At 38.8% G+C, this 14,092-nt stretch overlaps 1 protein-coding gene across 1 annotated transcript in view; it reads right to left on the bottom strand.

Annotated features, from left to right (window-relative positions):
* LOC138718786 (dynein axonemal heavy chain 5-like) overlaps positions 1-14,092 on the bottom strand; it is a 148,716-nt gene that overhangs the window by 69,940 nt on the left and 64,684 nt on the right. Inside the window, exons 46-50 of the mRNA XM_069853348.1 lie at positions 11,562-11,779; positions 10,334-10,645; positions 3,697-3,786; positions 3,370-3,606; positions 2,690-2,857 (exon numbers count right to left, since the gene is read on the bottom strand). Coding sequence (XP_069709449.1) covers positions 2,690-2,857; positions 3,370-3,606; positions 3,697-3,786; positions 10,334-10,645; positions 11,562-11,779 — 1,025 coding nt within the window. The remainder of the gene's footprint in view (positions 1-2,689; positions 2,858-3,369; positions 3,607-3,696; positions 3,787-10,333; positions 10,646-11,561; positions 11,780-14,092) is intronic.

The raw sequence follows: 14,092 nt of genomic DNA, 5'->3' as shown, positions 1-14,092 counted from the left end.
GCCTCCCTGTATCAGACACAGTCAGTTCCAGATGGCTCCAATGGCCCCTCAGCACGTGTAAGAAATGGCAAAACGCAGCATGGCAGCTGACAGAGAGAAGTGAGAAAAAAATGTGAGGGGAAACAGCCCTGCAGACACCAAGTTGAGAGCAGAAGGAGGGAGAGAAGGTGCTCCAGGAGAGAGTCCCCTGCAGCCCATGGGGAAGCAGGCTATCCCCCTGCAGCCAATGGAGGACCACGTTGGAGCAGATATCCATCCTGCGGTCCCTGGAGGTCCCCACACCAAAGTAGGTGGATGCGCTCTGAAGGAACCTGTACTATGTGGAAAGCCCATGTCAGAGCTCCATGTCAGAGCAGAACAGTGGCAGGAACTGAGGCCTGTGGAGAGCAGCACATGCAGGAGCAGTTTTTCTGGCAGCCCACGGAAGAACCAAAGCTGGAGCAGTCTGTTCCTGAAGGACCTATGCTGGAGCAGTTCATGAAGAACTGTATCCCAAGGAATCGACCCTATACAGGAGCAGAAAACAGCATGAGGAGGAAGGAGAGGCGGAGGGAGCTGTTATGGATTCACTGCAGCCCCCGTTGCCCACCACTCTCTGCCACTTGGCATGAGAGGAGGCAGAGGAGTCAAGAGTGAGGGAGTGAAGATGAGCCTGGGATGAAAGGAAGGGTGAGGTGTTCTTAGTGTTCTCATTGGTTTTCACCATCCTATTCTATTTCTAATTAGCAATAAATTAAATCGATTTTCCCCAGGTGAAGTCTGCTTTGCCCTTGATGTTAATTGGTGAGTGACCTCCCTGTCTTTCTCTCGACTTGTGTTCTGTTGAGGAGTGGGAGGGGATCAATGACTGGGTGGGGGTCGTGCAGCTGGCTCCAGTCAAGCCACTACAACCATGAATACACAGCCACTCAAAAAACATGTTTGTGGTGTTTTACTCATGGCATTTCGGAATCTTTACATGGTAACAGTAATATTCCACGGTACATAAAAGAGAACTGTCTTTGAAAAAACAAAAGATTATTTAATAGGATTATTTTTGTTAGTTAAACTGTCAGATTCTGGGTGCTGTTTTCAATTCTAACATACCAGTTTTCCCTTAAATTCTAGGGGTGTTGCCATTCATTAATTAATTAATAGTACAGAGAGTAAAGGGCTTAAAAAACACTCAGCTGTAAGCTCTTTATTTTTATACATACTGATCCTTTACTCAATGCTGAAGATTATTCCAGATTAATAAAGATTATTATGCGAAGTGTCGTTACTTTTTCACTAATTCAGCTGTTTATATCTGGAAATTTATTTTCTATGGGATGTGGTAAAGCAAAATTCTACAGAAGGTGAAAGCAGACAGGGAACAGTTGTGAAGGCAGTTAACTTTCACTCCTAACCTTAAATGAGATCAAATATCTACTGGCATTATGCTCCCTCGTGTAAGGAACATACTCTGCTCTATAGAATAGACATGGGGTAAGCAACTCCCAGGAATCGGTCCCAAATATTTTTAGGGACAGGAACGGCAGCTGAAGGTTGGAGGTTGCCAGTATCTGGCTGAAATCCAGTATGCAGAATATCGAGACCACTACCCTGACCCCGCCTCTTCACTCTGCTAAAATAGTTCTCCAGATGGTGCCAGGAACAGAAGTTGACATTACACCGGCACGTATGTTGGCATCAACAACCAAGCTGAAAAAGTCGTATTAATGACTGGCACTGGTACAACTCACTTTGTGTCAGGGCTCAGAAAGCACATGGCTAAGGGACACAGAATGGCTCCAGATTTTAAGAAAGCCAAAGGTTAATTTAGGGCAGTGTTTTTCAGTTATTTTCAATTTCAAGACCTCTGCAAATCCTCCCCTGGAGTTACAGATGCCTATATGGCAAATTCAGCTATCCTAACACTAAATCCGTTTTATTTAGCAGCCTCTCATTTATCAAAGAGGCCAAAGAATCCCGTGGAAATCACAGACACCCTGCTGAAAACCACTACACTTGCATTTTTTCAAATAAGGGATACCAAGTTTGGTATGACATCTGGGTTTGTTCGGGTTTTTGATTATTTGCTCTTCTGTAGTAAGTTATTAATTTTCTAAGTGTCCTGTGAATAACCTGCACCATTTTATAAGATGCAAAGTGTGTATTTGTTAATTTAATAGAAATTACGTTATTGTTTCCTTCTACAGAAAGAATAATATGTAATTTACAGTGAAGGAATTAAGAGAGCAAATAATAAACACTAAATTTACCCTCTGCAAAATTACCCTGAGTAAAGAAGGAAGTTCATTATTTCTCCTTAGTTTGGAATGTCTGTGCAACAAGGGTGTACAAAAGAATAGTTCACACACAGCGCCATCATGGGGAAATAAAAAATCCCCCAAGGACCAATATTTTCTTAGCAAAATCTCCTGTTTGACTTCTAAAAAGAAAAGAAAGCATATGAAAGAGCATTTACCACATGACACTGTGGCCATGGTTAGCAAAGTTTAAAAGAAACCTTTATACAAAAGTATAGATACTTGTGGTTTTTTTGCTTGTAGACCATGTAAGTACTGGCCAAATGTCTCAGTAAGAACGTGCGCATGTAATCTGAAGAAAAATCAAATTACTTTTACACTTCAATTTAACATTTCTGTCAATGTCAATTATTGCAATGTTATCATGGAAAGATATTACATTTTTCCATTCCACCTACCTTTATCATAACTGTTTTTGCTGTTCCCTGTTCCCCAGTTAGCAGAACAGCTTTTCCTTGCCTCATGATAGTGTGCATCAGAAAGTCTGTTCGGACACTGTCTACATTTGGAACTAGAATGGAAGTATATTCTGGTACTGAATCTTTAGGGTAAATATATTCAGGGACCTACACAACAAAGACACACAAAAAGTTTGAGACTTTTTACCCGGCCACACAATCAGTTTGCATCGGAATATAAACGTAAAATGTACATTAGAGAAACTTTTCTTCCTGAAAGTCAAGCCCCCATTTCTAATCAATCAGTACCTTGCCAAGCTTATCTAAAAGAGTGTTAGACTAACACAATATTTTCACTCCACTGTTCTCCATTACATCAAGACAGCTTTTCCTTGCTGGGAGTTTTTAAATAGTAGGGCGATAGACAGTAGACAAAGCTAATCTCACTTATTTTTCACTTTCAAAGTTATTTCAAATGCACGTTTCCATTCTTTGCCAAAAATATATTCATGCATAAAAGAAAAAAATCTTTCAAAACAAGAAACTCCTCAGCATTTGATAGGGTTAATTTTCCTAACGAAATTACGTGAGGTTTTAAATAATAAAATAACATGATTCTTACGAAATACATCTTTCTTGTATACTCATTAAGAAAGCTTAGCATGTCATAGCATACAAACCTTCTTCGACCAGTGCTCCCACTGGCCAGAGGAACTAATACTAAATTCAAATATGGTTTCTTCTCCATTCACAGCTGGAAGTTCTTTCATTGCAGAGTGTTTCTGTAGGAACAGCTCCATTTTCAGCCTGTCATCTGGTTCCAAAAGAGCTCCAGCTGACCACATTACAGCAAAAACGAACAAGCGAGTAATATGTTCCTCACTGAGCTGTTTCTCATCTCGGTCAGACAATAAACCCTGCAAAGTAGATGCAATATTTAACTGCTGCCCTCCTAGAACAATGTCCCAACACAGAATAAGAGAAAGAAAACCGAACGTCCTATTTACCTGTAGGAGATCAATAGCTTGTTTGATGTATCCACATTCTAAAATTGTAATTTTCGGTGTCACAGCAGAGAAAACAAAATCTATTACATCCTGGAAAGGAAAAACATAATTTAAAGAATCTGTTTACCCAATTCAGTTGTATTATTTGTTCTAAGATGAAATCAGTTTCTTAATTTCAAGTATATTATAAACTTTATTCCAAGCAACATTTTCCCCCCATTTCTGGGATTATAAATATTCAGATCTAGACCATGAAATTTTGCTAACTATAACATAGTAGAAAAATAACTTTGATGTACCACAGTTATCAGAATCACTCATATAAAGTCCATACAGCAATTACCAGAAGAGCAATTTGAAGACTGCATTTCAGTTATAACAGGGACCTGCCACTTGTGCACGCCACTGGGGATTTTAATCTACATTGGCATTTTTGTAGTGGGAAGATAAAAGTACGAGAATTGTTGTAATGACACGTATATAATGCACAACCTTGCCACTACAGAATTCTATCTGATCTCTTCTGACTACACCATAATGTCCCTGTCCCTCTTGAAACCAACATTCTTGGTTTTCTGTAGAACCCTGGCAGGATCCAAAGGGAATTTTGCAATTTACTTTAACAAAACCTGGACTTCCTTCATGTAACTCCATAGCAATGGCTCTGATGCCTGCCTTTGCCAAGCTGTTGTGGGTTTGCATCCCAGCAGGCAAAAAAGAGCTATGTGGCTTAGTCCCAGTCGGCAACAAAAAGCAGTGTAGCCCCTCGCACATCCCTCCTCCTTCTGAGTCCCACTGGGGAGAAGAATCAAAAGAAACAAAGGCAAAACTCGTGGATTGAGATAAGGACGTGGAGGGATTATCCACCAATTACCATCACAGGCAAAACAGACTCGCCTTGGGGATAAGATCAGTCTTATTTACTGCCATTCAAATCAGAACACCACCAAATCCCAAAAGCAACACTATTCCCCACCCCTCCCTTCTTCACAAGCTCGACTTTTACTTCCAATATTCTCTACTTCCCACCCCACCACAGCAGCACAGGGGGACAAGGAATGAGGGGTTCAGTCAGTTCATTATACGTTGTCTCTGCTGCTCCTTCCTTCTCAGGGGGATGGCTCCTCACCCTCTTCCACCGCTCCAGTGAGAGGTCCCTCCCATGGGCGACAGTGGAATCTCTGCTCAAGTATCTAGAGCACCTCCTCCTTCTCCGCTGAACTTAGTGATCTCTGCTGGTGTCTGCAGGGCTGTTTATCCCACATCACTTCTTTCTCTCTCTACCGCTGTGCCAGGTCAGACTGGCTGGTGGGTCTCCTTCTCCAGTGCTTCCTCCCTACCATTTTCTCCCCTTTCTTACATGCGTTATCACAGAGGTCTTACCACTGTCTGTGATGGGCTTGAGCTTGGCCGGAGATGGGTCCACCCCTGAAGCTGCCTCTGCTACCCAAACCTCGTCACACAAACCCAACGCACACACGTTCTGCCACATCTTTAGCAAAGTTTCAAACTGATGTACAGCCACCTCTGAGATTTGCAATGCGGAATTTTTTAAAATATCAATCACCACCTATACTATAGGATGATGTAAATTGTAGCCTACTTTCACCTTCATTTAACAATTTTTAGTAGAATTCCCTGTGGGTTCCATTTGCCTTTGTAATATCTGGAAATCAACTCCGCCTACTCATTCTGGGAAGTAAAAGTACAAGGACCCTATGGGAGATTTTGGAGGAGTCTCCACTTACAGCTGCCATGTCCTGTCAGTGAGAAAGCTGAGACAATGAAGACCTTCGATCCCTCAAAGATGTAAACAATCACCTAGGTATTTTTGAAAAATCAGTGAGCTGCTTAGCCAAATACACAACAGCTTTGTTCCAATTTTTAGTTTCCTTTTTTTTGCCACTAAAGACCTCTAGGAACCTTATGCTGAGTATTTATTAGCACAGAGACTGAATCAAGATTTTTACTTACCCTCCTGAGTTTCATCTTACTAGAATAGAGGGTACAACAAAGATATGTACAATAACAGAAAAATCATCTTAATGTAGAACAGGGCTTATGGCTAACTGGTCTGAGAAAGGTGACAGTCTGAAAGTGGACATACACAGAAGGAACGAGGCTTAGGAAACAAACATCCCTTTTTTTTGTTATTCCATGTTGCCTAGCAAAAGTGTTTCCACCTCTGTGTGCTGCTTTTTGTGGCTTTCCCTTTAAAATGCCTGTTTTGCACTCAGCAGTACATAAGTTGCTCAAATGACTAACCAAGGTGATTATGGACAGCACAAATAATGGGGAGAAGTAAGGCACTGCAAGCAATTTGGGAGATTTGAGTCTAAATACCTTCAAAACTCAGACCTAAATCTCTCTGAGATTCAGTTCCCTCATTTCTAAAACAGACTACATGTTTCATAGGGCACTGCAAATTGTTTAATAATTTATTTCAGGCACTCAGAATAAAGACATTTCATGAGTCAAAATAGTCTATACTTTCAGGAGCCTAGTTTTCACAGAATGAGTTTCATGGTACTTATGATTCCAGTGAGGTTTGTGTAATTCTTGTTCTTTGACTTCATGAAAAAAATAAAAAAATCTGGTCCATAGACACTAATATTCTATTACTCCTTTTTTTTAAACAGTACATGGCTGAAAGAAGGATGTAAGACCAAGACAGCAATTAGCATGAACTACTTATTAGGGTATTTTTTTTGGATGTGGGTGTGGAAAAACTAGTTAGGCCATAACAAACACACATACATTGTGGAAAAAATTGGATCAGGTATTCTCTATCCCTTAAAAGAAGACTTCAAAATGAAGTCTGATGGTAAAGACTCATCAGAGAAAAGACCCTTTCACATATCATATTGTCACCGTGGAACTCACTGAACTGTAGAAAGCTCTTTAGGACAAGAAGCCAGTAATATACTCAAAGGGTTTAGACAAGCACAAGAACAATTAAATAATGCCAAGTTATTAATACCTGATGCCAAGTTATTAATTTGAACATCAGCATTTAAATACTAAAGCTAAGAAAGTCTTAGGATTCAACTCTATGCTCCAGAGGCAACAGCAGCCTTTACCCAAATAAGATTAGGGTGAGGTTTAATGTGGAGAGCTTTTAGGAATTCTCTGAAGTCTCCAGAATAACAGCTTTTATAAAAAAAGAGGAAAGTGAGTGTGATATAAAAATTACTAGATTTTTTTCATTTAAACAATAAATAGACATGCTGAAACTTAATGTTACTCACATAACAGTCATCACCAGTTTGAGCTTCAGACTTTGCAGACAAATTAAATCGCACCACTCAGGTAATTATTTTAATTATTTCAGTTCTTTAAAACTGTCTCAGATAATTACTTCCATCAGCTATGCAATTCTGTTGCTTATACGTAGCAGTAGCACTCACAGACAAGAAATTGGCAGTATAGCTTCTAAATTTAAGATTAGAGACTTCAGATGGGGCTTTATTGATATTACTCATAAGCAGGAAATGTTGCTGAGCAAAAGAACTGGGAACGGGAGGGTGAAAATCCAACCCCTCAATCACCATATTAAGAAAAATATTGTGGACATGGAAAAGACTTGAAAGATAATTCAAAATAAGGTCTGTTTTTCGAGGTCTGTTTTGGGGGTTTGTTAGTTTGTTTGTTTAATTCTATCCTTGTCTTTGGACTACCTCCTGCTTTTTAGATAAAAAAATTACTTACAGTGGAATTTATACATGAAAAGAATAAATTCTTTCCACTGATACACAACTATTATTCTGTGGTGCCTGATGCTACATTATTGCTACCTGCTTTCCTTCATTAGTAATGATTTTATCCTATATGCATACTTTCAGTGACAAATACTGTTTTTATAAGCATAAAGGTGTGTTTCTTGTAAGCAAATTGGAATTACTACAGAAATTGTCTTTTATCTATTTTGGTTTAATTTTAGATTGATTTCAAAAGGTCTCTATAGGTATACTTAAAGATTGATTCTCCTTACTTACTATTTTTCTGTCTGTAGCCTAATCTTTATTTCCTTCCAAAAATCAGATATTTGTAAGTTGCTCATATCCATGCTTTTCTTAATACAAAATTCAACAGGGTCTGTATTTAGAGTTTGACTACCACAGTTGTTTCATCTTATTTCACGAATTTTCTTCTAGAATTTATCCATTTTTTGCAATGGGGGGGGAAATAATAACTATAAAAAAGAGCCTTATACAAAACTGGTGTTACCCTGATCCGTAAGAGCACTGTTATAGCCTCTATTATTTGAGAAGAAAAGACAGCTCATTAAAAGTGGAAGAAAACTGACAGCATGACAGCTTTCATTTACATTTCGATAGCTCCAAAGGCAGCCTTCAGCACAGAACTAACTTCATATTTCACTGCATTTTCATCTTTCAATCTAATAAAATACATATTTTTCTGGACTTTATTGCTCTTGCTTCAGGCTTGGGTATTTTAAATGTGGTTATTGTGTTTTCAGAGCAAGTTGTAGCATAAAATATAAATAGAATTGTGGCAAAGAAGTAGCAAATTGACCCACATATGCATTACTTAGGGAGCATATTCTGAAATTCATTATCAGAATTGTTCCTCTTGCTGCTGCAGTAAATACTATGTCATATAATTATACTTCGGCATTAGAACAAAATAAATAGCTTGTTAAACATTAGGTTTAAAGTAAATGGCACTAAAATGAAACATAACTGTAAGAAGACATTTGCTAACATTCAAGGCATTCAAAACCTGTAGTAATAATTCCTTTTATAATGATTTATAAATAAACTTTATGAAATGGCCCTCAAAGTTCATTAAAAATTGGCATTTGTAAAATCCAAGAGCAATGAAAAACATTACAGGAGAAACCACAAGTAAGCTGGCAGGAGAGAGCCAATGGGAAAGCAAGCTACATAAGGAGGTTGCGTTTGTTCCACAGATGTTGGGGAAATCAGAAGATAACAATGCTTAAAGATTGCAAAGCTGTAAAAGTTTTTTCAAAAAATTCCAAATTAAAAACAAGAATTTCCATGCAATTTAAAAAAGTATACTACTGATTTTATGCTTTTAGACCCAATATTGAGTAAAATCATCCATAGTATTAGTGAAACCTTTTTAATTATTCAGTATGCTAAGGCCAAATGGAGGGGAAAACCAGTCAGGAATCGGATCTATTGATTGAACAGAGGGATCTGAAAGGGATCTGAACAGACTGGACCGCTGGGCAGAGTCCAATGGCATGAGGTTTAACAAGGCCAAATGCCGGGTCCTGCACTTGGGGCACAACAACCCTGTGCAGCTACAGACTAGGAGAAGTCTGTCTAGAAAGCTGCCTGGAGGAGAGGGACCTGGGGGTGTTGGTTGACAGCGACTGAACATGAGCCAGCAGTGTGCCCAGGTGGCCAAGAAGGCCAATGGCATCTTGGCTTGGATCAGAAATGGCATGGCCAGCAGGGCCAGGGAGGTTCTTCTCCCTCTGTACTCGGCACTGGTGAGACCGCTCCTCGAATCCTGTGTTCAGTTCTGGGCCCCTCACCACAAGAAGGATGTTGAGGCTCTGGAGCGAGTCCAGAGAAGAGCAATGAAGCTGGTGAGGGGGCTGGAGAACAGGCCTTATGGGGAACGGCTGAGAGAGCTGGGGGTGTTTAGCCTGGAGAAGAGGAGGCTGAGGGGAGACCTCATTGCTCTCTACAACTACCTGAAAGGAGGTTGTGGAGAGGAGGGAGCTGGGCTCTTCTCCCAAGTGCCAGGGGACAGGACAAGAGGGAATGGCCTCAAGCTCCGCCAGGGGAGATTTAGGCTGGACATTAGGAAAAAATTCTTTACAGAAAGGTTCATCGGGCACTGGCAGAGGCTGCCCAGGGAGGTGGTTGAATCCCCTTCCCTGGAGGTGTTTAAGGCACGGGTGGACGAGGTGCTAAGGGGCATGGGTTAGTGTTTGATAGTAGTGGTAGGACTCGATGATCCGGTGGGTCTCTTCCAACCTGGTGATTCTATGATTCTATGAACATGATTTAGTCAGAGAACGTATCAAAGAGATGCCATCTAAAAAAATCTCTTTTGGAATAGATTCATGGTCTATAAAATCAGAAGACATCACTATAATCACCTATACTGAGCTTCACTACACTACAGAATTAATTCAAACTGTAGCATGTCTTTTTAAAATAATTAATGGACCAAATGCATTCCTGTTTTAGTCAAAATGAAGAAAGATTCCACCAGAATGAATCCAGCTTAATTTATTTCCAAATTTCCTTCTTTACATTTAAAATAAAAAAGGAAGTTTATCCACTCCCTTTTATGCATCCTAACAGGAATTAAAATGGAAAGTAACTATTACAGCCAAAGAGAACATCTCTATTTTGCCAACATGCATTATAAAATAATCACACATTTAACACCTCATTGCCAACTAACCTGTGCAGAGAAAACAAAGCATTCAAATTATTCATCTGTTATAGTTTCACACATCCATTAATGTTAGAGATAATTTTCTCTTTCTTATTTTTTCTTAAATCCTTCAAGCTTATTTTAGTATATAAACAAAGAGAAGTAAATAATTGAAAAAACACTTAGGAAGAAACAATGCTTCATTAAATAAAGAATAAGAAATGCAAATTTTTTTGAAGTGGTTAAGTACCTGAAATACAGCATTGAAGCAGTTCCATAGGATATCAGAGTACGTTACAGGTATCGTTTGAAGCCAAGCCCTTAAAATAGGCTTCCAATCCAACACTGAAGAACTCATGAAGACCATCCCATTGCGAGAAACTGTTGCAGGGGAAGCATTGTCAATATTGTGAGGTTCAAAAATAATTTTGCAACTGGGGGACATTGGAATACGATCCCCATTGGCCAAAGTGAGGGTCTTATTATCATCCAGAACAGAGTTCAGATTTTCAATCCATATTGCATCAACAGGTCCATCCAAAACTATCCAGATATGCTCACCCTAAAAAAAAAGGAGAGATACACACATGCAACTTTACATGCATTGACCAAAAATACACATTTACTTAATCTCAGAGAACATACTCTTGGATAGAACTAATAAGTTGTAAGTTGGTGCTGATTAGCTCAGCATGAATTGCAATTTTTATAATTTGCTCTTTGATTTTAATCCTTCTTTCATTACCCTGTGTCACACCAAAAAGGATAATAAGCAATAGCTGCAAAAGTTAATTTGTGCTGTTCTAAGCATAAAGCTGTCCCTTTCTTCTGCAAAAGCATATCAGCCAGCCCAGTGTCCATCAAGGCAGATAAGAACACTTCCCACTAAATACTGTCACAGACGCAGGCACACACTCAGTCCTTGCAGAATGTTACCTAAGTATTCCATATAAGACTTCTCATTTTCTAAGTGAGAACCGAATTAAACCTCTGAAGATTTGAATGCGATTATGATTCCATGAGACATCATCTGCAGCTTTGATGAGAGAATTGGGAAATGCCTGTACTGGTTTCTTACCAGAGCCTCTTATATCCTGATATAATTGGTGAAATAGAGTGGCAATGGCATGAAACCAGACAGGAGAAAATTAACTTTCCTGTACTCACATCAAAGCACGAACAGCTCTTGCTTTTCATTTGAATGGTAGGACTACTTGCTTACACAAGGAAGTGAAACCCTTAAAATCTTTTCCAATTTAATTCTGGAATCTCAAGTGTTTGGAAAGCCTAGTGCTTTCTGGCACATACATGTAAATGTGACTGGCATACATTCAGCTACCCAGACAAAAAGCAAAACTAATGCTGTATTTTCCCTTGATTTTATAATATAAGATCTTTCACACAAATGACAGGTAATGAGACATTATAGAAAGAGTATTAAATGTCCTTATTAACAATCATAGTACAATATCCATTACCTTCTTTGCTTTTAAAGTTTTTCTCCATAATGTAGAGAAAATACCATCTGTCCAGTCATTTGTAGCAACATCAAGGGTACCAAACATCTGGGAAGCTGTGATTGCCTTTGGGTTCATTCTCATCTCTTTATGAGGTGCACCACAATCTGTCATTGCTTTCATCAAAATATTAATGCATTTTGTCTTTCCTGCACCAGTTGGACCTAGAGTCATCATACCTTAAAATAATAAAAACATGGTTTAAAATGAAATGTGAAGATGTCATGCTGCCATTTAATGGTTCTTTGCATCAATCCTTGCTTCATTTTTATCAAAAGCAAATACAAAAAAAAAAAAAGATGTTCCTCACTCCACTTAATGTTGAATGAAATGAAATGGAATTTTAAAATATTATTAAAAGGCGTCTATAAATGTCTGTTCTATCTTGACAGACAAGCCTGTGCAAGTCTGTATCCTCCCTCAGGCAGTTCTGTTCCTTTTTCTAATTGGAAAACACAACTGCCTTTTGATGTTCACATGCGATGACATTTACATGACTTGTGGTAAAGAAAACCAGTAATTTCTAAACGCATTTAATAAGAAAGAGTTGTTCCAAATGATATACAAGATTGAGTGTATCTTTCTGAAGCAAAAGTAACAAAAATATGCACTTTCATCCATCCATGCTGACATTTTAATATGTTTTTCTCACATAAAAAACAGTTAACAATAACCACACTTTTAATTTCATTGGTGTATGCACATACTGCCTAAGAAGACTTGTCTTCAACAATAAATTGAGCTTACAGCTGATCCTTTTTAGTTATAGTTTCTATGTCTATTATTCCAGAGGCCCAGAGTCTGTCCAAAAGCAGATGGGCATTCAAACTGAGACTTCTAAAGTCATTTAAGGGAGCTAGATAACTCTTATTAAGTCTAGAGACAACTGGACAACATAATACTTCGTTGGTTTTGAAAATCTCTTAAGTAAAGGTATGGGACAAACACCCACAAACCAAAGTTACAAACCTAATCCAGTACCAGGCTATGTGATATTTTTGCTAAAACTAAAGGGAGCTGAAGTTTCCCAGAAAGTTTGGTCACCTTGACAATCATTTGTTCATGCCATATGTTACACGTGGGGAGATCTAATGCAAACTCCTCAAGGTTAATGGAATGGCATTTTCTGCTGGTTTCAACAATACTTGGATCAAAACTGTTCTGCATACGTGTGTGCGCGTTGTGCAGGAGCGCTCCATTTGCATATATTGCCTCTATTTCAACCAAGACAAGTCATGCATTTTACAGAGTTTTCCTCATTTCTTGAAATATCATGGTGGCCCCTCTACAAATCCAAGGGTCCATGAACAGGACAAATGGAAGTCAGGAAAACAGAGATCTTTTTCTATCTGTGCAATAACTTGTGTCATACAAACTCTCTCCGTGTTCAAGCGTTAGGCCAATTGGAGCTGGATGACCCCTGGCAATAGCAGGGACATGTGAAGAGAAGAGGGATCTAAGCAGAATGCCACAGTGACTCCCAGAGATTTTTGAGGAACAGTGGACTGTACTGTCTCACAGACCAAACAGATCGTAAAAAGAGGCACATTTAATCATGACTGAAATCATTAAGACTTTCATGGTTCCCATATGGATACAGGTGCCATTATCTCACTGGAACCCTGAACCCAGCAATCTGGATGTAGATTATTAACTCAGCACAGCATTAATTAGTTACTTGGTCTAATCAATAAAATGAACTAAACATTTGAGGCATTAAGCTCTAAAACTGAGGTATGCAAATGAGTATTTACTTTTATTTGTTCCGTTAGTTTAAGCCTACTGTTCTCTTATTATAACATGAAAAGGGAGAATGTAAAGGATGACATCTTCATAAATCTTTGTTCCTTTGCTTACATTTCCTATATATTTCCTCCTTCATACACTAACAAGCAGTTAGAGGTTGGGGTGTGGGGGACTTTTCAAAGCAGGGGTATTTTTTTTCCACTCAGTATGAAATGTAAACTGGGCTTTACTACTGTTGTTTTACCCTTCACAGGACGGAATAAACCTTACTCATTAGACTTTTATACACTGTAAAAATGTATTTTCACAGAATCACACAGTGGTTGAGGTAGGAAGGGACCACTGCAGGCCATCTTGTCCAACGCCTCTGGTCCAGCAGGAGGTGGACTTATTTCTCCTCAGCTGAAATGGCCAGAACTGCACATAAATTACAATTATATCAGAATTATATTACATGTTTGGTAGAATCTATCAAAGTAAAGGTTTAAGAGATTATTTTTGTAATCTTCTCAGCATCATAACCTCACAGTAACATTAAACATGAGCTTCACGACCAAACTGTAGCTGAGGGCAACAATTGTTTTCGGAATACTGACTAAAACCGTCTGTTTCTGAATTTTAATGCATACTCTACATTTTAACTTGTTCCATAGAAATTTCAGTCACTGAAGGCCACACTCATATTTCCCATAAAAATGTAATACAACAAAGCTAAAATCTCACTAATTGTGCATTGCACATCCAAA

Source organism: Phaenicophaeus curvirostris, chromosome 3 (genome assembly GCF_032191515.1).
Source record: "Phaenicophaeus curvirostris isolate KB17595 chromosome 3, BPBGC_Pcur_1.0, whole genome shotgun sequence".
NCBI lineage: Eukaryota > Metazoa > Chordata > Aves > Cuculiformes > Cuculidae > Phaenicophaeus > Phaenicophaeus curvirostris.
The sequence above is the reverse complement of the archived record's forward strand: the minus strand, read 5'-3'. Positions and strand labels throughout refer to the sequence as shown.